General features: G+C 57.1%; 1 protein-coding gene across 11 annotated transcripts in view; it reads right to left on the bottom strand.

The window, feature by feature from the left end:
- Cux1 (cut like homeobox 1) overlaps positions 1-22,852 on the bottom strand; it is a 215,928-nt gene extending 193,076 nt beyond the window's left edge. For 4 of the 11 annotated variants that reach the window (XM_090324352.1, XM_090324353.1, XM_090324354.1 and 1 more), the window contains exon 1: positions 22,623-22,852. In XM_090324352.1, the coding sequence (XP_090180478.1) occupies positions 22,623-22,685 (63 nt within the window). In that variant the 5' untranslated portion in view covers positions 22,686-22,852. Of the gene's footprint in view, positions 1-21,161; positions 21,525-22,622 lie in introns of those variants that run through there. The other 7 variants (XM_090324355.1, XM_090324356.1, XM_090324360.1 and 4 more) reach the window with 4 other exon arrangements.
- Between the last annotated feature and the right edge of the window lie 248 nt (positions 22,853-23,100).

Raw genomic sequence — 23,100 nt, 5'->3', positions numbered from 1 at the left:
GAAGCAATTTGTTGAGAAAAGATATTTTTAAAAGGAGCTGAATCATGTAGGTTCAGCCCCGGATATGGTCAATTGGTAATTTTAAATCATTTTTTTAAGTGAATGTTTTCAGCCTCCAGAAATGGCATTTAAGACATCATGGAGTTAATCATAAACTGCCTCCCTCCAGTGAGGAGTGGGGGAGGCAGTCATTGAAATGACCAGAGTCTAAACAAAAACCCAGCTGGCGGCTCCAGGAGCCCAGAGCCCTCAGGTTGCAGATCCTTGGCAGTCTGTGGCCCTGGGAGCTGGGCTTCTTCGGCTGAGACCCAGCACCCACCTCGCGGTGCATGAATGAGAGAGGCTGTCTCTTCTCCGGTTTCGCAGGCCTGCAGCTCACTGCCAGTCACTTAACAGAGCCCCACCAGCACCTGTGGTCCCGGGCTACGCACAAAGGGCTGGGGGGGGGGGGGCGTGTGTGCGTGTGCGTGTGTGTGTAGGAAGGGGAAGAGGCACATTTTATAAATAGTAGATCATGTGATGCTAAGTCACGGAAGAAGAAAAAGTCAGGAAAGTAGGAGGGGGCAGGAAAGGGGCATTCTGCAGGAGGGTATGTGGACAGCGCCCCAGAAGGAACGCCAGCCTGACAGGGGACCCCATCCTGCTGCCCTCAAAGCTAAAACCAACCTGTCTAGGGGCCAGGTGCCTGGCTGCTGGCCGCACTGACACCAGAGGGGTCCAGAGACCCAAGCCATCTCTAGAGGTGGCCCACCATCCCAGTGCCAACACCACCCTGTGCCCGATGCTGGGTCTCCCTGTGTTTAGTCATGAGCTGAGGCCAGGCTGGGTGACACCCACGACCCCGCAGTGCCAATGTGAGCAGCAGCAGCCGCCTGCTACACAGGACCAGGCCCTGGATTTGCGGCAAGCCTGCCAGGTTCTCGGCCGGGAGGAGAAAGCCCCTCGCATGCTGGTGGTTTATGAAACAGCCCAGGACAATCAGGGCCACCACCTTCCAGGAGGCCCGGGCCCTACAGAGACAGAGGCAGCCCTGCGGACAGTAGGTAGATTTGCACCTCTCTCTGGTGGCATGAATCCACTCTCATCTCCCCGGCTGAGCTGCAGGGCTGGGGCTACGCAGGAGCTCGGTTGGGCAGGGGGCACAGGTGCTCCCCTCACCCTCGGCCGCACGCCCTTAGTGTGAACTAGAGGCGATGAAGCTCATCTCCACATACCACACCAGGAAAAAAGCTGCAAAAAACCTTTTTGCAATTACACAAAGCCACGAGAGGCTCCGTCGTTCTTCAAGGTCACCAGGGGAGGGTGACAGGCCCTCGCCAGGCCAGGCCCTTCCCTCCTGCCACTACTAGAAGGTGTCACTGTGCAGTCCAGGCCGGCCTGCAACACACAGCCCACCTGCCTCAGCCTCCTGAGCTCTGACCCCTTCAGGTCTCAGGGCTCCTGAGTCAGAACTCACCCCTAAAGCAGTGATGTGAGGTGACCGTCTGCATCCTCCCAAACCTACTCAGAGACAGGCCCTGAGTGCAAACGAACAGCTCCCTGTTGAAAGGAACCTGAGAGCCACGTGGCCCGACTTCCTTTCATTCCTGCTGATCCTACAGAGCAGGACGTGCAAAGGTGTTGGGGTCACACAGTGGAGCCAGGCCCCTGTTCAGGTAACCCTGGGTGGGGCAGGCCCTGGGTGGGCAGGGGAGTCTTCTCCAAACAGGAAGCTCAGGAGGCAGGGCTGAAAGGTGAGGAAGGAAACGCAGAGAGCAAGATCCAGGAAAGGTGGGTGAGATCCCACCCTGAGGGCTGGACTCCCTCAGAGGGGTGCTAGAAAAAGCAGCCTCTGGCTTCCAGAGGCAGCCTTGGTTTAAGGAGGTCCGGGGAACAGTGTGGAAGGGTCGGACTGAGCAAATCCACAGCTTGAGGCCCTGGGATGTGGAGACCCCACAAGATGGAGCCCGGGGAGGAGCTGCGCTGGGAGCGGGTGTGGGAGGAAGCCTCCTCAAGACTGCAGGAAGCAGATTGGGGGGCAGCTTTCAGCTTCAGGGTGAAAGTCATGTCCTCCAGCCACCCTCCACAGAGCCCGAACTGCCCCACCAGCACTCAGCCACCTCCAAGCCCAAGGTGAGGGGGACAGCAGATGGACGACACTGAGTTTCCAGGCCAGTCTGGTTCCACAGTCCCAAAACCTACAACCAGGAAAGTGGCAGAGACCATGCAGGAGGAAAATGGGTGTCAGTGGCCGCAAGGAGCAGCTGTGGTCCCTGTGGGTTAACACCTGCACTGGCCTGAACCGCCTTCCCATGTGGGGACATGACAAGCAACTGGGCTCTGCACCCCTGAGCTCAGGTGGGACACCACCGGCCCCACCTCAGCCTGCTCCTCTTCACCCATGCAGGAGAGACGGATGCCCAGACCGGCACTACGGGCAGCGTGGGGAGTGACGGAGTGACTGAGTGCCAGGGAGGGTGGTGTGTCTCCTAACCACGCTCCCCACAAGGACCAGCAGGCCAGGGAGCAGAATCCAGGGCCCCAACCTAGGGAGAAGTGCTCCCCCCAAAGAGTCAAAAGTCACTTCACACCAGCACATGAGCCCCGGGGCGGGGGGGGGGGGGGGGCACAGAAGCACTGCACTCAGTGCTTGGCAAGGGGAGGTGTGCGTGTGGAGGGCTTGGTGCAGCGGAGCAGAGGGCTGGCTGAGTCCCAGCAGGAGCCTGGGCTCCAGGCGGAGGCCACCATGCTGCCTGTGGAGTGCGGTTTCCGAGTGCAGTAGTCACAGGATGCCCCCAACCCCTCAGCCCAGCCGTTATCCACAGCCCACCTGTTACCCTCGGCACCCCCCACCCAACACCTGACACCTGGGCTTAACAACAGAGGAAAAGGAGATGCAGCCTTCTCAAGACAGGGGCGGGATCCAAACCCACACCTCTGCCCCAAAGCCCTCCCCCCATTACCACCAGGCTTCAGCAAAGGAACTAGGAAGACAAGGGCACTGCTTTCATCAACATGCATGCTGGCACAGGCTATGGGGACACAGGGGACACAGGGCACACGGGGGAGGAGGGGAACACAGGTGGACAGTCCTGGCTGTGGGGAGGGCCAGGGTATCCATTACATGTGGACATTCTGTGATAAAAACCCTTTCAATAAACTGTTTTGCAACGATCTTATAAAGTCTAGACAAAATGCAGGAACTGAAGGCTGTTCTGATTAACATGGCCAGTGAGTGGGCAAGGAACTCTCAAAACAAGAGAGGTAAACTGAGGCACCACACAGATGGGTAAAGGACAGAGAACAGACTAGGGGTGCAGCTCAGTAGTGAACTCTTGCCTGGCCTGAACAGACCCTGGGCTCCACCCTCAGCACTGAAAAAATAAGAGGAAGACTGGAAAGCTACAAAATGTTTGCAGAAAGCCAGGCATGGTGAAGCACACCTGTGATCCCAGCTCCTCAAGGGATGGCATCTCCAGCTAATGGTCTCTCAAAGGGGACAACGCTGGCCTTGAGTGAAATGGCTCAGGGACAGCACCCAGACTCTGAGTTCAAGCCCCAGGACTGGTACTTACATAAAAAATAAATAAAACAATAGGAAAAATGAGAGAAAAACGAGCAGACCAGTCTAGCCTTCACTCAACAGGACTCTGGGGACAGAGATGGGGTCAGGCCTGAGCAGTCCCCACACACAGTCCCAGACACCTGGAAGAAGGCCCCTGGCACGGCATGAGAGATGAGGAAAAGGAGAAGGAAGGCCAGCAGCCAGGCACCAGGACCTCCTGAGATGCAGACCCAGCCCTCCCAAACTAACATGCCTTCCAAGCAGAATTGAGGCAGGAAGAGGGCTGGTGGCTCTGTACTTGAGACCTCCCCCCACCCCCCGAACACCACCACCCGCCAGGAGCTACAGGGAAACTCCCAAAATGAGACTAACAAGGAAGACAGAAGACCAGGGCAAGAGAAGGGAGAAGAGCAGAGGAGCAGTAGGGCAGTACCCACCATCTGGTACCCAATTTTCCGCTTCTGGAGTTCAGAAACACCTTAGAGAACTCACACAAAAATCAATTACTACGCTGGGCACTGGTGGCTCACGCCCGCAATCCTAGCTACTCAGGAAGCTGAGATCTGAGGATCTCAGCTCAAACCCAGCCTAGGCACAAAAGTTTGTGAATCTCTTATCTGCAATAAAGTGTCAGAAAACCAGAAGTGGCTGTGACTCAAAGTGGTAGAGCCCTAGCCTTAAGCTGAGCTCAGGAACAGGGCCTAGAGTCCAAGCACCACCCCATAAAAATTAATGTCTACTACTTTTAAACACTGACTATATGAGAATTCAGAGCCCCAGGAGAAAGGATGCCTCTTCTGAAGAGGAGCAGCAGCAGAGACAAGGGGGGGAAGAATAAGGTCTCCCTTGCCACCCATACCATGTAGGTAAGGAAATGCCTGCCCTGGCCACCACAGAGGGGAGAGTGGCGGGGAAGGGTAGGCTTAGGTGGAGGGAGAGAAGAGAAGTAGGGAGGGCAGGCCAGGGCTGGCTCTCTTCTACGTGACCCAACAGTTTCACAACGTTGAAAACAAGCTATCTTGAAAGCAAACAAGCCCCCCAGCCCAGGGGGGATTATATTCAATTTTTTTTGGGGGGGAGGGCAGTCCTGGAACTTGCACTCAGGGCTTGATCACTGTCCTTGGGCTTTCTCAAGGCCAGCGCTCTACCAGTTGAGCCACAGAACCATTTCCAGCTTTTTCTGTGTATGTGGTACCAAGGAATCGAACCCAGGTCTTCGTGCATGCTAGGGAAGCACTGTACCACTAGGCCAAACTCTTGGCCCCACCATTTCATTATAAAGTGAAGCAAGTTTTCCCAGGAAGAATAAGGGCTTTGATCCCAAGCTTCTCTCACCATGGTCACTAGCTCCTGACTAGGCCCAGACTCCCTGACCTGGGTTCCAAAAGCAGCTGGACGAGGCAGTGGCCCAGGGCCTCCAGAGAGGCTACAGTCAGGAGGCTGGGCTTGCCCGGGCCCACCAGCCATGTGCAGGAGGCCGTGTGCCCAGCCTGGAAATCCTATGACATCAGGACTTTTTACTCTTAGTTTCCCTACTTTACTTCGGAAGCCTGACTCATCCCCACTGCTGCATCCCATTTCCTCCAAATCCCTCACGCAGGTCAAATCAGATGGACAGGAGCTGGATGTGAGGTCCTCCCTACACCTGAGGGATCAGGATCAGGGGGACAGGGGAGAGGAAGCCACTCCGCCCAGGGCAGGGGGTAGGGGGCAGGGGGCAGGGGGCAGGGCCCACCCACACCTGACAGCAAGGAAGAAATGCTACTGGGAAGCATTCAAGATCCAACTGAGAAGACAAAACTTTGACCCTGACACAAGTGACATGGGCCCAGACACATGCACACGCACGCACGAACACACACATGCATGTGTGCTGCAAGAGGCCCTGTCCCTGGCTCCCAGCAGCCAGGCAGGTGCAAAGCAACTAGACACTACTCTAGCCGGCTTGCACACAGCACAGAAGGGTAAACTGAGCCAATTGTGTCTCTACGAGGCAGAGCTGGAGAGGGAAACACAAACCATCTCAGGTCAAATCCACAACAAGAACCAAGATCTTCATCTAGAACATTCTTTTGCCACATGGACATGAGAGGACATCTACTCTGAAAATGCCTCTTCTGTGAAGAAAGTTTGCCCCAAATATTAGAAGCCACACGGTGCCCTAGGCAAGGACTGGAGCACTCTGAGGGCACCCTCAGTGAGCTGCCTTCACATGGAGCCAGCTATCTGGAGAAATGCACAAAAGAAAAGTAAGTCTACAAGACCACTGGACTCTGCACCAGTGGCCTGGCACTCAGGGCCTGCCACCGAGGCTGTGCCACCACCTCTGGCCAGCCTTGTCACTGGGGTAACCTCAGGTACCACCCAATCTCAGAACCCCTGACCAGGCAGGCAGCTCTATCTCCCCACACTTCACAGGGAAAATGGGCCAAGTGCCCAACACCAGCTAACAAACAGGGGCCCCAAACTGCACAGCTATCTGGGGGGAGCCATCCAGCTGGGCCCACCCAGCCCCCACACAGTCGTGGGAAAAGCACTACCCCCTCCCCCCCAGGTCTGGTCTTGGTCTTGGCTTTAGCACTGCCCACTAGGGATGGAGGCAGGTGGTGAGCCCTGCGAATGCTCAGCAGCCAGCCTGAAGAAACAGAACCCATGTGGACAGGACATGTCCAGCCTGACTGCCACCATCCTGGGCGCTGGCAACTTCAAGGAACGCACATCATCAGTGCTGTTATGGGCTGGCCTGTCAAGCACAAGGGCCTGGGGTCAGTCAGAGATAGGGGGGAGACAGAGAAGCAGAGGCCAAGACCCAGACTCTGCATTTTAGAAGATAAAGTAAGACTATACAGTTGTATATTCTTAAGCTCCAGCACAGGAAAACGCAATTCAAAACCATCGTTACAGGACAGGACTAAGGCGGAAATAGAAAAACGCAGAAGTCCTCACGAAATGGCAATCACCGTGAAGACAGGACACCCCTCGAGGTGACCCGGCCAGGCTGGGGCACTCGCCAGAATCCCAACCTCTCTCCTGAAGGGAGAGGGACCACGAGGCAAGGCCGAGCTGGGCCGCACAGCGGACGCTGACGGGGCCAGGCGTCCTCCGCAGACCTGTCACTCGGCGGCTCAGGAGGCTGGGATCTGAACATCGCACGGTCCACGGCCAATCCAGGCAAGAAGGTCCGCGAGGCTCCCGTCTCCGGATGACCAGCCCGGGGCACCGAAGCCAGGGGCGCCTGCGGGCCAAAGCCGGACCGAAAGGGCCCTGCGTGCCGAGCGCTGGTCCAGCACGAGCCGGCGGGCGGGCGGCCGGGGCTTCGTTCCCGGCTCCTGGGAAAGCAAGCGGAGCGGCCGGCAGCGGCCGACCCCGGGCGGAAACATCTGTGAGGCTCCAGCGCCGTCAGCCAACCCAACCCCGGCCTGGAGGAGCAGAGGCCACGGCCAGCGGAACCACCCGTTCAAGAGGGAGCCGAGCCGCGTCTGACGGCAGGCTCTGCACGAGGCCCGTGCGGCAGGCACAGCCGCAGCCGAACGACGCCACCCGAGGGAAAGCCCACAGCGCGGACCCGAGGCGGCCTCCTCCACGGAGCCGCCGCCAACGCCGGCCGAGCCCGCGCACGGGAGGAGCGCGCGGGGAGCACGGGGGGGGGGGGCCCGCGGGGACCCGCAGGGCCCGGCGGCCTCGTCAGCGGCGGAGGCAGGCCTGTCACGTCACGCCAGCGTTCACAGGAGGCTGACGCGGCCGGGCGGCACGGCGCCTCCTCGGGAAGACGCGGGCCGGCACCTGCGGTCCTTCATGGGGGTCCTCCCGCCATGCCCCGGGTTCCCGCCCGCGCGCTTCCTCCCACCATGCCCTAGGGTCCCACTCACACGCTTCTTCCCACCATGCCTAGGGTTCCCGCTCGCACGCTTCTTCCCACCATGCCCTGGGTTCTTCCCGCCATGCCCCGGGCTCTTCCCGCCATGCCCCGGGGTCCTCCCGCCATGCCCCGGGGTCCTCCCGCCATGCCCCGGGCTCTTCCCGCCATGCCCCGGGGTCCTGCTCCACCAGTGAAGAGGACCAGGGCCGCCGCCCCGCGGCTCTCGCCTGTCATCCCAGCCGCTCAGGAGGCTGAGGTCTGAGGATCGAGGTTCAAAGCCAGCCCGGGCACGGGAGGACCCGAGCCTCTCCTCCCCGGGGAACCTCCAGAGAACGGGCGGCGGCGTGGAGCCGGAGAGCTCGGGGACAGCGCTCGGGCCCGCGTTCACGACCCTGATCCACCAGTGAACGAAAACAAGGTGGAACTCAGAACGGCGCCAGGCGACACAGGCCCCGGCCGTCAGCCATCCCAAAACCCGCCCTCCCAGCGGACGGCACTTGCTGCCTTCCTCGGCATCTGTCTAGCCCGTCCTGGGCTTGGGCTCAGGGCCTGAGCACTGTCCTTGGACTTTCTCAAGGCTAGAGCTCTACCACTTGAGCCTCAGCACCACTTGTGGCTTTTTCTATGTATGTGGTACCGAGGAATCGAACCCGGGTCTTCATGCATGCTAGGCAAGCACTTTAATCACTAGGCCAAACTCCCGGCCCAAATGACTTTAATTTTCTTTCTTTTTTTTTGCGGGGGGGGGGGGGGGGGGGGTCGGTCATAGGTCCACAGCCCCACTTCCCTTTCCTCACTCTTAAACTTGCTCCATCTAAAAAAAAAAAAAGCTATCATAACCCAAACCCCTTGTAAAAATCAATGTTAATAAATTCTTTAATTAAAATTAAAAAAAAAAAAAACAAACCCCAGCACCGTGCTCTGTACTCCAAAAAATTTTCAGATATTCCCAAGACTCAGGGCCGTTTGGACTGTGCTTCCTAACTGGAGTAATAAAAATAACACAAAGCCCATAAAAGCAGCCAGTGAAAAAAATATGTTAAGAATCTGAAAAACATATACCGTTAAATAACCCTTAGGTTAAAGGGGAAATGCTAAGGAAATTACAGAGTGAATAAATGAATATAAAAAACACAATGTGAATAAAAACGGAAGCCATACTTCGAGGAAATATCACAGCTCTGAATACATGGATGGCAGAATCGAGAAAATTCCGATTCAAAATGAGAATGAACTCAAAGGGACAAGATTGAAATACAAGAGAAAGACCAAGTTGCCAAATTAATGAGCGAAGCCGGGTGCTGGTGGCTCACACCTGTAATCCTAGCTACTCAGGAGGCTGAAATCTCAGGATTGTGGTTCAAAGCCAGCCTGGGCACTGAGACCCTAAAGACCACGAGACTCTTATCTCCAATCAACCACCAGAAAACCACAAGTGGTACTTTGGTTCAAGGGGTAGGGTGGTAGCCTTGAGCTAAGGAGCTCAGAGACAGCGCTCAGGCCCCGAGTTCAAGCCCCATGACCCACCCCCCCAAAAAAAAAAAATTTAATGAGATAAACAAAACCAGCTGGGCACTAGTGGCCCATGCCTGAAATGCTAGCTACTCAGGAGGCTTAGGGCAGAAGACCATGGTTCAAAGCCAGCCCAGGCAGGAAAGTCTGTGAGTCTTATCTGTGATTAACCACCAAAAAGCCAGAAGTGGTGGTGTGGCTCAAGCAATAGGCACTAGCCTTGAGCAAAAGGCCTTGAGCAGGGACAGTGTCCAGGCCTTGAATTCAAGTCCAGAACAAACACACAAACAAAAAAATGGAAGGACAAAAGGAAGAAGGAAGAGGGAAGGAGAGAGGAAGCCTTCACAGTCAGAAGCACAGGTGCATGCCACCATGATATACCTGTGCAACCCAAGAGGAAACACAGGGTTGGGAGAATGACTGAGAAACTCAGTACCACAGTGGGAGGGCTCTGTCCCCCAATGATCCATGCTGGCCCAGGTCCAAGTACTGCAAGGTGGGACCTTTGAGAGCCAGGGTTCAGGGCAGTCCGTAGGCCTTGCTGGGATGTGGCCCTTCTCCTGGGATGCTAGTCCATTCCTGGAGTGAAGCAAGGCTGTCCCCACTCCACCCTGGTTCCCCCTCACATCCCAGCCTACCTTGAAACCATTCCCAGGAGGGCTCACTGTCCAGGAGGGCCCTGCTGGAGCTGGTACCAAAACTGTGAGCTAAATAGACACCTTTTCTTGTCAAAATGCCCAGCCTCAGGCATCTCATTACAGTATCAGAAAATGGACTTGGGCATACACCCCCGCACACACATACACTGATGGGGCATACAACAGGGGTGACTCCTCATGTCAGGGGCCACAAGGGTGAAACCAACCCAACATACAGGTCCAACTGTGAAAGGCAAATCTACATGGCCACACAAACACCCGTGTTTCAGGACTAAGGTCTCAAATGAGGAGATAACACAGAGCACTTACTGAAGAGCGCTTCAGATCAATCACTGAGCAACTGAGGCTGGAGAGCCGGGACCGTGAGACCCCGCAAGGCCCGGCCCCGTGGGAGGGAGCACTCCTGTGAATCAACACAAAGACGGCAAAGCACGGGCCAGGCAAATTACAAAAGAGGAGTGGGAAACTTTAACAGGCGTAAGATGAGACAGTGGCACGCAACCATCCTGAGTGCCACAGAAGGCACGGACAGGCCGAGAGGAATGATTGGAGACCATGAGGGGCAGGGGCAGGGGCTGCGGGGAGGGGTCGGCCCCAGGAAGCAGTGGGAGGGAGGAGCCAGGATGCCCTCCCAGCTGTCCTGCTCCAGGCCAGCCACCAAGGGACTTGTGTCAGGGCTTTCACGACAGCTCGACAGCTCGGCGTGGTGTCAACAAGTCAGCTGGTGCTGTGAGGTGGGTGGGCGGGCCCAAAATGGGATGGGCACCCTTGGAGGAAAAGGTACCCTCCAGCCTGCTCTGCCCAAAGAACCGGCAGGTACCACGACCAGGGACACTCCACCCCAGGCCGTGAGAGCTGACCACGCGTGGCCCATGCCCCATTTTGGTGACTGAGCAGAACCCAGGACACAGGTACAGAAAGATCTGGCTCAGCCTTGGTAGGAAAGTTGCAGGGAGCAGAGAGGACAAAAAGCGTGATGAGAAAGGAACAGGGTTCGTAGCACTAGGCCAAAGTGAAAATCTGCTCTCACCTCATTCTGTGCACACAGCCTCGAACCAACCGAGTGAAAGGCACACGCTGTGGGAATGAAGAGGGAAGCTGCAGATGGAGCTCAGAGGACAGGCAGAGGTCTCAATGCAAGTGAGGTCACGTGTGCACACACACACACACGTGCACACACACACGTGCGCGCACACACACAGAAAAGCACGATGAGGGGGAGGGAATTGGGTTTTCTTTCCCTTGTGTGGCTGGGGGAGGGCAGGTGGCTTAATTCTCCACTCCTGTATTTTTCAGGGAGCCTCTGGGCTAACCTCAGACTGTGATCCTCCTACCTTTGCCTCCCCAGTAGATGAGATTACAGCCATGTGCCATCAGTCCTGTTTCTGTACGTGAAGGAGGAAAATTGACACACCTACTCAAACTGACAGCCTCACAGACAGACACACACAGCTAGCAACAGATTTGTGACTTGGCTGTAACTTATGGAACCTGCCAATTTCATTCACAATTTACACCAGCTTCTAATTATACTTAACCGAATATTAACCGTTCTAATTGCTGACTGTTTCGCTGGCGTGAGCTGAAGTATTGGGGGACATCTGGCTTGGTAAACGGGACTCTGCTGCCAACACTGAAGGACGGAGGCCAGCCCCCACCTGGCCCCACCTGCCTCCTGCAGGACCCCAGTCCCAGAGCACCCTGGCACCACGCCAGAACCAGGAGGCTCCTGCGTCTGAGCTGCAACTGCAACCCTTTGGCTCTGTTCACAAGGCTTTTTCTTTCCCTGCTGCCAGAAACTGAAGTCCCAAGCAGGCCTGGTGTGGACCTCTGCTTTCTCAGTGGAGGATGGCTCCAGGGCCAGGAGCGCCAGCCCGCATCCCTGCTTCCCATCCCCAACACAATCTGCCTGGGCCCAGGGGCGTGAGATGGCGGAGCCCGTCTGGACAGCCACAGGCAGAAACTCGCTTCCCCAGCCAAAGCCAAGCAAGGCACCCACCGCCGCCGGGAGCCAGCCCTGACCCCAGGACAGCTCACACATGAAGAAGTGGCCCAAGAGCCCATACTAGCCTGTAGCAGCTGAGGTCCCTCTGCCTGAGCGGCTGGGGTGCCTGTGCTCGCAAACACCCGCCATGCACACCTTGACTGGCCACTAGGTATCACGATAATTAGTCGTTATAATTGACGCTCAACGCAATTAATTACATAATTTTGAAGCATTCGAGTTTAATGCCATTAGCGTGACATCATGAAGCAGAGGAATTACTGAGGATTACTGACAGAAAACGATGGGAACCAATGGGAAATGCCGCTGACTCCTCGCACTCTGTGAGCCATGCCCAGTCCTGAGGCGTGGGTCGGTCCCCTGCTGCCTGTCCTTATCCAACCTGAGGGGCCTGGCTGGGCAGAGTATGCAGGAGCCTAGCTCTCCCAGTGTAGGCACCCCGTACCCCAACCCCAAGGAGACTGGCCTGTGGAGGCTCAGGGCCCGTGGAGACAGAGGACGAGCCCCAGGGCTGTTCCCAGCCTGCTTCACAGGCCCCAGAGGAGCCCTGTTTAAATGCCCCTGGTCTGCTCTCGTTCTACGAGGCCCCAGCCTCCAGAATGCCAGGGCCACCCCACGCACCCCTGTGCAAGGCCGCCAGCCTGCTGTCTCCGTCCCTGCCCACCTCCGGCAAGACTGCTGAAAGGATAACACGGGATGGACTTGGTTCGTACTGGAGCCAGTATTTCTCAGGGCTGTGTCAGAGGCAGCCATGGCGGTGACGCAGGCCCTGCTCTCCCACCATGGGGCTCACTCCTTCACTGCTCTTGGTTTTGGTCTCCCGTGTTGTCCCCAGGAGAGGCAGGGCGCCCGCGCGGTAGGGAGCAGACAGAGGTCTTTCCAGACCAACCCAGCCAGTCTCAGGCTGGTACCTGGCTCTGGCCCACTGCTGCCCAAGGGTGGCAATGGGGCCCAGGCCAGCAGGATAAGGGACTCTGACACTGGACAACAACCAACGTGCCTCCACAAACAAAGCAGCAGGGTCGCCAAACCCATTCCATTCTCTCCCAGACCAGGCAGGTTTTGGTGTCACTTCCCCTCAACGTCACACATTCTGCCTTAACAAACCCCACAACTATGGAAGCAAGAAGCCCGCCAACAAGAAATCACCTGAATGTGCAGTCACCTGGACACAGTGTCCTGTGAGAATTCTCGGGGGGGTGAGGGGATACATTAAGATGTTGGGGACATCGCCAAGTAGGGTTCAGACAGGACAGAGCCACCCCTGAAGTCCCTCCCTCACGCTGCCCTCGGTGCCACTTGCCTGCCCAGGCCTGTCCCGTGGTGCAGGTCGGTGGGGACCAGGGCTCTGGAGATGGAGGGGAGGGCGCAGAGGAGGGTCTGCCGGGACAGCCAGGGTGAAGACACAAGGCAGGCAGGCAGGCAGGCCTGCCCACGAGGCCCACAGTGCCACAATGGTTCTCTCCTGCCCGACCCAGTTTCTGCAGTTCTTCCAACAGATCTGCTTGCATACAGACAGGAGTGGGGGCCTGGGCGAGGCGGTGAGCTTTCCCTTCAGCCTGGCCATCGCTGCATCCCAGCACCCAAGGAGGCTGGCTGGGGGACGTGGTCCCAGGCTGGATGGCAGAGGCGGGATCCTCTCCCTTTGGGGTGAGGCTAAAGTCTCAGCCCAGCAGAGAAGCCAGAGCCCACCACGAGGCACTTGGGACATCCACCACCCAGGCCCTGGACCCAGCTACACAGAGCCCCACTCACCTCAAGAACCCCGAATACAGATGCCCGCTGAGCCCACTGGGGCCTCTCTTCAGCAGGAGCTATGGCCTCTCCTGAGGCTGTGTGGGTACACAGAGTAAACCAGGAGCCCAGGCCAAGCCTAGCAATGTCCCGCAGTCAGCAGCTACAATGCAGCCCCTGCTTCCAGTGTTCCTTCAAGTTAACAACTACACTGGATGTACGTGTGTGTGTACATGTGCGTGCGTATGCAGCTATGTTATGCACGTGTGGATGTGTATACAGTGTGCATGTAGATGTATGTGTGTAGATGTGTACGTGTGTATGCACATGTGTACTCGTGTGTGTGCTAGATCTTTACCTACCCACCTCCAACAAATGCAAATTTCTCAAGTACCAATCAAAACCCAGACAGAAGCCTCCCGGGCTTCAAGCACAGGGCAGCACGGCTGAGTACAAACCCTCCCATCCCCAGCGCCAGCCTCTGCCCTGGGGCCCAGGCAGGGATTCCCGGCCGCCCCCACACCCTCAGACCCCCAAAGGTGCACAGCCTGGGGGGTGCTCCCTCCTCCCCCAGCCCTCCAGCAGCAGGACCCCTCCTGAAGCTGGCTTCCGGGTCCCTGCCCCCTCCAGGGCCTTCACTTCCCCAAATCATGCAAACACTGTGCAGCAGCCAGACAGTGACGTCACCCCCCAAAATACCCCAGGTGCTTTCTTGGACTAAAAGAGGCAGCAAACACCGGCAGACTCGAGGCTGCGGGCCAGGCCCACGGCAGGGGTCACGGGAGGCAACCATGGGACACCGCCTCCAACAGGGCAGACTGCAACACCTAGCCCGCCGAGCAGGCCACGGCCTCCTCTCTGCAGGGCATTCGAATGCCCAGACTAGAAACCTCCTCCATCAGCTGTGAGCGGACTCAGAAAACAAGCCTCCGAACTGCTCTGTGCAATTCTGTGTTTATGTGGGTTTTCATTTATGCCACAAACGCAGCACCCGCAGAGAAGGGATCTAGTAGGTGGGAATAAAGCAGGACACGCATGTGGGCAGTCTCCCTTCCCGGGCACACGTGGAGAACCCACACGGGGCTGGCTATGGAGCTCCATGAGGCGCTTCCCTGCATGCGCAAGGCCCGGATCCACACCCAGCACCAGCAAAATAAAAATGAAATACATCAGTTTCCACCCGAGTCTACATCACAACAGAAGCCCCACCCCACACCAGGGGAGACAGAGGACGCACGCCTCTGGCTGCTGTGTGCAAGCAGAAGCTGGAGGAAGACCCCCAGGGCCTGGAGGGGCCTAGAAGACCCCCAGCCACCTTACAGGACTTCTGCAGAGCTCAGCTCCCTGCCCCACGGCCCCTGTTCTCCCGTGGCCTCCTCTCAGCCTCCTCCAGGCAGAAAGCACTAGGCGAAGAAAGGAACAGAGAAAACCAGGCACGGAGGAATCATACCAAGACGAGCTCAATCCTGGGGCTGGGTGGTTCCTGCTGGGTCCATCAGCATCTGTTCCAGCCTGAGGAATGAGGGTGCTACTGGACGACAGACACACACGGGTGTCAGCATGGGAAAAAGATGCCGGGGAGATGGGCGAAGGACGACAACTGAAACATACAGAGCCATCGTGTGCACTACGGAAGGCTTGGGTTGCACAAGTAAAACCGCCACCAAGAAAAAGCCCTCCTTTTAAGATGACTGCATAACGACATACCAGCTCAGAGTCGTGTAAAACCACCTGAACTTCAACCACAGCTGGCAGGACCCTTCTTTCCCAGTCCCTCATCAGGGCTGACATGCTGGGGTGCCAGGCCTAAGGGCCAGCCCTACGTCTGCATGGCACAGCTCACCACCGCGCCTGGCCACTCCACAGGCCCTCCACCCTCCCAGGCCACCTGCAAGAGTGCCCTGGCTTCTAGTAAAGCCCCTGGGTGACACACATGCCTGCCACGCAGAGACAGGACGCTTAGCATGAAGCTGTGTCCTCGTGGCGGGCCCATGTGACAGAAGGGAACCCTAAGCTAGACACAGTGCCACTGCTCTGCAGAGCAACTCCAGGCTCCTGCTGGCAGGGCTCTGTCCTCAGGAGTTTACAGGCAAGATAAACTTGACTTCCAGTGATACACCTCACCCAAAGTCCCACACTGGCACTAGGCAGGGGAAACGGACCCCTCCAAGCACATCTGTCCACCATGCTGCCACAGACAGCACAGAAAGGCCCCAGAAGATAAAGGAGGTGTTTCACCATTCTCTGCCACACCTTTCAGAATGATTCAAAAGCAGAGATAGGGACAGCAGGTCTTCCTACTTCCACAGGGAATCCTGAGTTTCTTCCAAGCCTCTGAAGGGGGGGGGGTGGATTTTAATATACACTCCCCTCCAGTGAAGGCTGTAACTTTCACTGACACCATATCTTTCTTCCAAGAAACTAAAAAAAAAAAAGTCATTCCATAAATACCTATTCTAAAAAAAAAAAAGAAAAAAAAAGCTAGAATTGTTATCGTCACACCCCAGGAAGGGACAGGCTTGGCGAGCGGGGGTGCCAGGTGGAGGTGACAGCAGGAGCTGGTATGATGCCTCGGTGCCCTGGGGCACTTACATTCAGTGCTTACTAACTTTTATCAGATCATTTTGACCTAATTATTTTTTTTTTCTTTCCACAGTGCCAGTCCTGGGGCTTGAACTCAGGGCCTTGGCGCCATCCCTGAGCTTCTGTGCTCAAAGCTAGCACACTACCACTTGAGCCACACCTCCACTTTTGGCTTATTTGGAGGACTTTCCTGCCCAGGCTGGCTTTGAACTGACGTAGTCACATCTCAATATCCTGAGGATTACAGAATCACAGGCGTGAGACAATTCTAAATAATAATTTTTTAAAGATGGGGTTAAAAAAAACATCAAAGAACTTCACAGGTCAAACTCACAATTGAATAAAGGTATCAATAACAAGTTCTCATACTTTTTGGCCTTAAGATGATAAAACTATGCCAGAAAATAAAAATAAAAGCTACTTTTTCTCTTAAGAAAGATTATATCTAAAAATAAAAACTATCTTGCTATCTTGCTTGTAGGGGGCAAAGAAAAGCAACTTTTGAGTTGCATTTGATTTGATCTTCCATATATATATATATATATATATATATATATATATATATATATATATGCTCGCTGGACAGGATCTGAGCTTTTCTAGCAAAGAAAAAGGAAAGAAAAAATGGTCAACACTCAAATAAATCTTTAATGACAGAAAGAACAGCAGCATACTTCTCTCCCGATTTCGCAATCTTTGCTTCAGAAAGAACCAATTTGTCCACTTGTTTTTTTCCCTTATCCAAACTCAGAACACCCCGCAACCGCAGATAAGTTTTAAAGAAAAAAATGTTAGGCTGAAAGCTGTCTGTAGGAGGGGGCCCCGCCCCGCCTGCACCCTCAAGGAACAGAGCAGGAGGAGTTCAGAGTCCAAGCTGGCCGTCAGGGCCTGTGGGAGGCAGGCCCATGGGAGGCTCAGAGGTGCGGCTCAGCACACACCTTCAGGGAAGGAGCAGGGGCTGGGGTGAAAGCCCCTGCAGTGAGGACGGGCCTGGGGAAGCAGGCTTGGCTACAAGGAACTCCCCCAATCCTTTCTGGGGAATCCCGCAACCCTGTGGCCACAGACCTGGCCAGGTTTCCTGTTAAAAAAAATAATGATAATAATAATAATAATAAGAAGAAGAAGAAGAAGAAGAAGAAGAGGAGGAGGAGGAGGAGGAGGAGGAGGAGGAGGAGGAGGAGGAGGAAGAAAAAGAAGAAGAAGGAGAAGAAGGAGAAGAAGAAAAAACCCTAGGCAGGCAGAGGGCCTCCCACACTAGAGAAGACTTCACCCCAACAAAGCCAGTGGCCACTTCTCTTCTGGGTGCTAACATCATGCTACTGGAATTTCATTACAGCAACAGCGGGAGAAGTATTTTTATCGGAGGGCTGTTTGCTTTTTAAAGGAAGGGTTCTTGGTGAGGATAGCAATGAATTCCGTCGGATGTCTTTCCCAAACGTGACAGTCCTGCCTGTGTCCTGCTCAGTGGCCACGGGGAGGCCAGCGGCTAGCCCAGGTGATTCCACACTGCTTCCGGTGTGGCACTGGGAGTCCTCTGTGGTAAACCTGCTCTCCTACCCCACCTTGGGCAGAGGGACAGCGGACGGAGGACGGCCTCGAAGCTCTCCTGGCTCCCCACTGCCTCAGCCCCACCTCACACACAGGACAGAACTTGCTAGGCCACGGGCAGCGCTGCCACCATTCTTCAGCCACAGGTCTTGAAAAGAACAGGAAAGCGTGCCTGGGACAGCCCCAGAACCAAGTAAGTATGCTTTGGTGGGGACAAGAGCTTCCGAAATGTGCAACTTTTAGGGAAAGTTAACTCCTTTCCAGAACCCTAAACCCTCACCAGGGTATAATAAAATGTCCCCACACTCTCTGAGCAATAAATGCTTATTAAATCAGAAGTTACAAACCAAGTCACAACTTCTCTGCTATAAAAGTCATACAATAACACCAATAATACACTGCCAGCCTAATTATGCTGGCATAGCTCCTTTTCAATCCATTCTCCGCACACACACAAATTCCCACCACAGCTGGGCACTGACTGGCACCCACTTTCTCAAAGGGCCCAGTGGGTCAGGGAGGGCACAATCAGGGGGCAGCAGGAGGCCAGGGCATCGACCAGAAGAGGGTGGCCACAAGCTGCAAGTGTCCCTGAGCTGCGTCCGCCAGGCAGGCTCAGCTACGAGATTCCAAGAATTCCACCTGTTTCCAATTAGATACCAGAATTGCTTGAGTGTTTAAAGTACTTTCACTTGCTACTTATACATAGCAATTCTTCCGGGGTTTTTGACCATTTTAAATATGTTAAAATGAGATTAAGGGTCTGGTTTTAAACAATCAGAGGCAGGGAAATTTCAGTTGAAACCCAAACTATCTTTCTCCAGCGATAACGCAGCTTCAGACAAAATAAAAGCCAACAGAGACGACGTTTCTGCCTTTGACAATTACTTATAACAGTCAGACTTTTTGGTGAGGAAAGCAGTTACATATTAAATCATTCAAAATCAGCTTTAAATGATCCTGACAGAAACATCAGAATCACTCTTGCAGCAACTTTACACACTGCAGCTCTCTCAGGCCAGCAGATAAGATGCCTGAGTTCTGAAGTAGGTGGAATTTACGTGATTCCAAAATCGAAGGGGAGCCTCGCTCACGAAATGGATTTCTCCTAAAAAGTTTACAAGCCTTCCCTAACAATCTCGCCTCCATTTCACTATGGAGCCTAAACAAATAGGGATTTTTTTTTTCTACCTGAAGCCTTTTTTTTTTTTTTTTAATTTTCTTTATGGCTTGGGAAACAGTTCCAATCATCATGGGGGAGGGGGGAGGAGAAGTGGGGAGAGAGGAAGAGGAGGAGAGAGCGTGCTAGTGTCTATTCAGCATACACACACATACAAACTTAAACACACACATGTACGTACACACACGCACACGCATACGCATACACACACACCCCCTTGGCAGCTTTCTCTTCAATGAATAGCAACAGACACTTGCAGACAGCTGTCTTAAGGGCGCTGGGCCCTGTGGAGTCAGCAGACAGCAGGTGAGCGGGTGTTGGAAGAGATGACGGAGGCCCTGTGTCCTTTCCAACTTTTCCTGTGTTAGCCAACTAGCAACATGAAAGACAGTCCTGAAATTGGAGATGCAGGCGAAAGGGCCTCGGTGCCCCCAACCGCAGCAGGGGCAGCCAGACTAACTTTGTCCCTGCTCTGACTTACATCTTAAAAAAAGATTTAAAAAAAAGGTCTGACCCAGGCAGAAACTTTAATCAACTGATAATGACCCTCTCCACTCCCAAGCTCCAAGACACTCACAGTACAAGAACCCAGAAACGGAAAAACAGGAACAGCAGCCATTTGGTTATTCAACTAGATGCAATATCTTAATTCAGATAATGCACTTAACACAAGGAGTCGACTTGAGAGACAGTAACAAACACATTTCCATAACCGGAGAAAAAGAAAAAAAGCAAGCAGAAAACCTGACTTCTGGTAAAAACTGAATCGTTTTCTGCACTTTTAAAATGAGTACAAGGTTTCAAGTGGGCTTTTGCAGTAAGATTTAAAGGGGAAAGGGAGACACCAAGACAGGAAAGTTCAGGCCGGGAAGGAAGGAAGAAGGGCCCAAACGTTCAGAGCTCCCAACACAGAGCAGAGAGAGCTGCAGGAGTTTCTTTTAGAAAGTCTCTTCTCAAACGTGTATTTAACAGATAAATTTATACAGTGGTGGGGCTTTTTTATTTTTAAAAAAATGTCTGGTTTTTACAAGTCTGGGATAAGGTAAAAACTTGTGGAACTAGTCCTAGCAACACCAAAGCACAGAAACTTGCACACCGCGAGCCTCAGGGACTAAAAAGGAAACGAGATAGAAGGAAAGAGCTCAGTCTTCACCCCGCCCCTCCCTTCCTGGGCACACTGGAGCCCTGGAGGATTCCAGACCCAGAAGCACTCAGGGAGGCTGCGGAGGGAATAACCTGCTTGACCCCCACCCAGCCCGGTGCCCATCAGAGCAGGGCTCAGCCTCAGGTGGCAGCGCCAGACCCACAACACACTGGGAGGCAACCGGATCTGACAGGAAGGGGCTCTGGAGAGATGAGCCTATGAGATTCTTGTTCCAACTGTAGTCTAACTGCCCCTTGGCTGGCAGGCCAGGCCCTGGGAACAGAAAGGCCACTCCACTAGATACAACTCGGAGGCCTTTCCAGGCTGGAGGGGAGGGGAAACTCACTGGTCTTGGCCTTGAACTTGAACTTTCCTATGCTATGCTTGACTGATGTTTTTTGAACACTGAAATTCACCGGCTGCACTGGGTCAGTCGTGTAAAGAGAAGGCCGCACAGAGAGCAAGGGCTTCGCGTTTTTAAGATCAATACAAAGTTCACTCTCATAAACTGCAAGGGAAACTTTCCTTGGCCACAAGGTTAAATGTCCCCCAGATTCCCTAATCAATGAGGGGGGCCGAGCTATTTGTGCCACCCGAGCGAAGACGTAACCGTGCTCTAGCAACCCAATCTACTTTCTGGCAGGTCTGCCAGGAGACTTAAAAAAGAAACTTCACTGATATGAAGTTAGGAGGGCCAGGGCGGTGGAGGGGGGCGAGGGGGTGGAGGTCTGCCTCTTAAAACTCCACAACGGGTTTTACAGTAAGCACAGGAATTAAGTGATGGCAAAAGGGAGCTATTTTTACTAAAACAGGGTAGACCAATTCATTAAACACACACACACACACACACACACACACAACAACAACACTCGGCCGTGTACATCACGCTCAGGAATCTAATTTACGCAATGGACACTTTGGAGTAATCTACTTTCGTCAATAAATACTCAACTCCTTTCAAATTTTTATCTTATCTCAAGGAACCTATTTTGCTGTCTCCTTCCTAGTTCTTCAGGTGGGCGAAGTTGTCAGCCTGCACACGTGTGTGTGTGCATGTGTGTGTGCACGTGTGTGCATGTGTGTGCACGTGTGTATGTGTGTGTGCACGTGTGTGCACGTGTGTGCACGTGTGCGTGTGTGTGTGCATGTGTGTGCGTTGTGCGCGCGTGCATGTGTGTGTGCATGTGTGTGTGCATGTGTGTGTGTGTGTGCATGTGTGTGTGTGTGCAGGCGCGCGCGCCCGTGGGCCCGGGCCCGGCGGGGATGGAGTCGCCAGCCCCAGGTCGCGGAGGGTCCGGCCACGGACCCCCGAGTGTGCCGAGTCCCGCCGGGCTGCTTCCCGGCTCCCCGCCCCTCGGGCTGCCCCGCCACCCCGGGGCCCCACGCCGCTCACCTTCAGCTGGGCTCCGGCCGCGCACAGCATCCACCCGGCGGGGTCCCCGGGCCGCCCGGCCGCCGCGATCGCCGCCGGGCCGGCGGGCGCGGGGCGGAACCCGAGGGCGCGCAGCTCCTCCGGGAAGGGGGCGGCCGGCGGGAACGCAGCCCGGGGACGCGCCGGGGCCCCGGGCACCACACCGGGACCCCGGCCCGGCTCACCACCACCCGCCGCCAGGGCTCCCCGGCCCCACAGAGCGTCTCGGAGCGAACCTGCCGCGCGCTCCATGGCAGCGGCGGCCCCGCACAGGACGCCGAGCCCCGCAGCGGAACGGTGGGGGGGTCCCCGGGCGCTCGGCGAGGCTCGTCGGGCCCCGCCGCCCCACAGGACGCGTCCCCCGGCCGTTCGGCGGGGCGCGCGGCGCGGGGAAAGTTGGACCCTCCGCCCCCCCCCGCACTCGCGCCCGCGCCCCGACGGTCTGGCCGCCGCGCTCGCCCGGCCCCGCGCGCCCGGCGTCCCCGCCGCTAACCGCCAAGTTTCCCCGAAGAGACCCCCGCGGGGTCCCCGGGACGCCGAAGGCCCGACCCGCGCCGGTTCGCTGCACACAAAAGAGCGGGGCGCCCGCGGGGGCCGCGGGGACGGCCGCCTCCCCCCCTCCTCCGGTGACACCGGGCGGCCGCACGCCGGGGTCCGCGCGGGGTCCCGCCGGGCGCCGAGCCGAGCGCCCCCGCCGCCAGCCGGGAGCCGGAGCCCCGGGCCCCGCCGCAGGGGACGCGGAGCGCGGCCGCCCCGCCGGCCGCCTGGCCGGAGCCGGGCCGCGCCGCCGCCGGTGGCCGCCCGCCGGTGGCCGCTCTGACCCTCCCGCCCGCCGGCGGCACCACAGCGCCACCAGCCCCGGCTCCGCCGCGCCGCCGGCTCCTCCCGCGAAGCACGGCGCTTCACCCCCGCCGCAACTCCCCACAAACTTTCCCGGGGAATACAGCGGGCCGGGGGGCGCGGGCGCGCGGGAGGAGCCGCCGCCGCCGCCGGGGCCGCAGCCCCCGCCCCGCGTCCGCCGCCACCCCGCGCCCCCCGCCCGCCGCGCGCGCTCCGGGGCCGCCGCGCTCCCCCCCCCCCCCCCGGCGAGCCCCGGTCCCGCGGGCGGCAGCGGCGGCGGCGGCGCAGGGCCGGGGGGGTGGGGGGGGCGCCCGGGGTGGCGGCGGACACCGGGGGGCAGCGGCGGCGGCGGCGGCCCCGGCGCCATCTTGGGCTGATCGATGAATTGAACAAAGAGGATCAATTTCCGATCAAGCGGGTTATCAATGGGGGGAGCGGGGAGCGCGAGGGACCCATCCCCGACCCGGCCCCGCGGCGCCCGGCACCCCCTCCTCCCCGCCGCCGCGGCCCCCCGGCGGCCCGGCGGCCCGGAGCCCCCGGGAGAGGCCGCGGCCGCCCGCAGCCCCCGGCCCCGGGCGCGAGGCGGGCGCGGAGAAGCCTGACCTGCAGCTGCTGTAAATCAAAGCGCTTCCAATATTGAAACATCGATCCCACATTGGCCGCCATCTTGAGACATATTGAGACGGAGTGAGCGGCTGATAGCGAGGGGGCTGGAGTTCAGAGCCGCCAGGCGGCGGCGGCGGGCGGCGCCAAAACCCGGCCTGGAGCCGGCGGCCGCCGCAGCCACGGCGGACGCGGACTCCGCCTCCTCCGTCTCCCGGCGCCGCCGCCGCCACTGCCGCCGCCGCCGCCGCCGCCGCCGCCGCGAGCCCCGGCCGCCCGCCCGGATCGCCGGGGTCACTGCCGGAGGCGCGGCCGCCCCCCCCCCCCCGCCGGCCCCGCGCGCCTCCCCTCGGACGCGGCCCCGGACGCGCGACCCCGGCCCGCCCCGGCCCGGCCGGCTCGGGCCCGGCCCCGAGGGGGCGCTGCGGGGCTGGCGGAGGCCGCGGGCTCGGGCCGCTCACCTGAGCGCGGGCGGGGG

The sequence above is a fragment of the Megascapheus bottae genome, chromosome 34 (assembly GCF_031878675.1).
Source record: "Megascapheus bottae isolate mThoBot1 chromosome 34, mThoBot2.hap1, whole genome shotgun sequence".
In the NCBI taxonomy this organism is placed as follows: Eukaryota; Metazoa; Chordata; class Mammalia; order Rodentia; family Geomyidae; genus Megascapheus; species Megascapheus bottae.
This window is presented reverse-complemented; position numbering and strand designations above follow the sequence as displayed.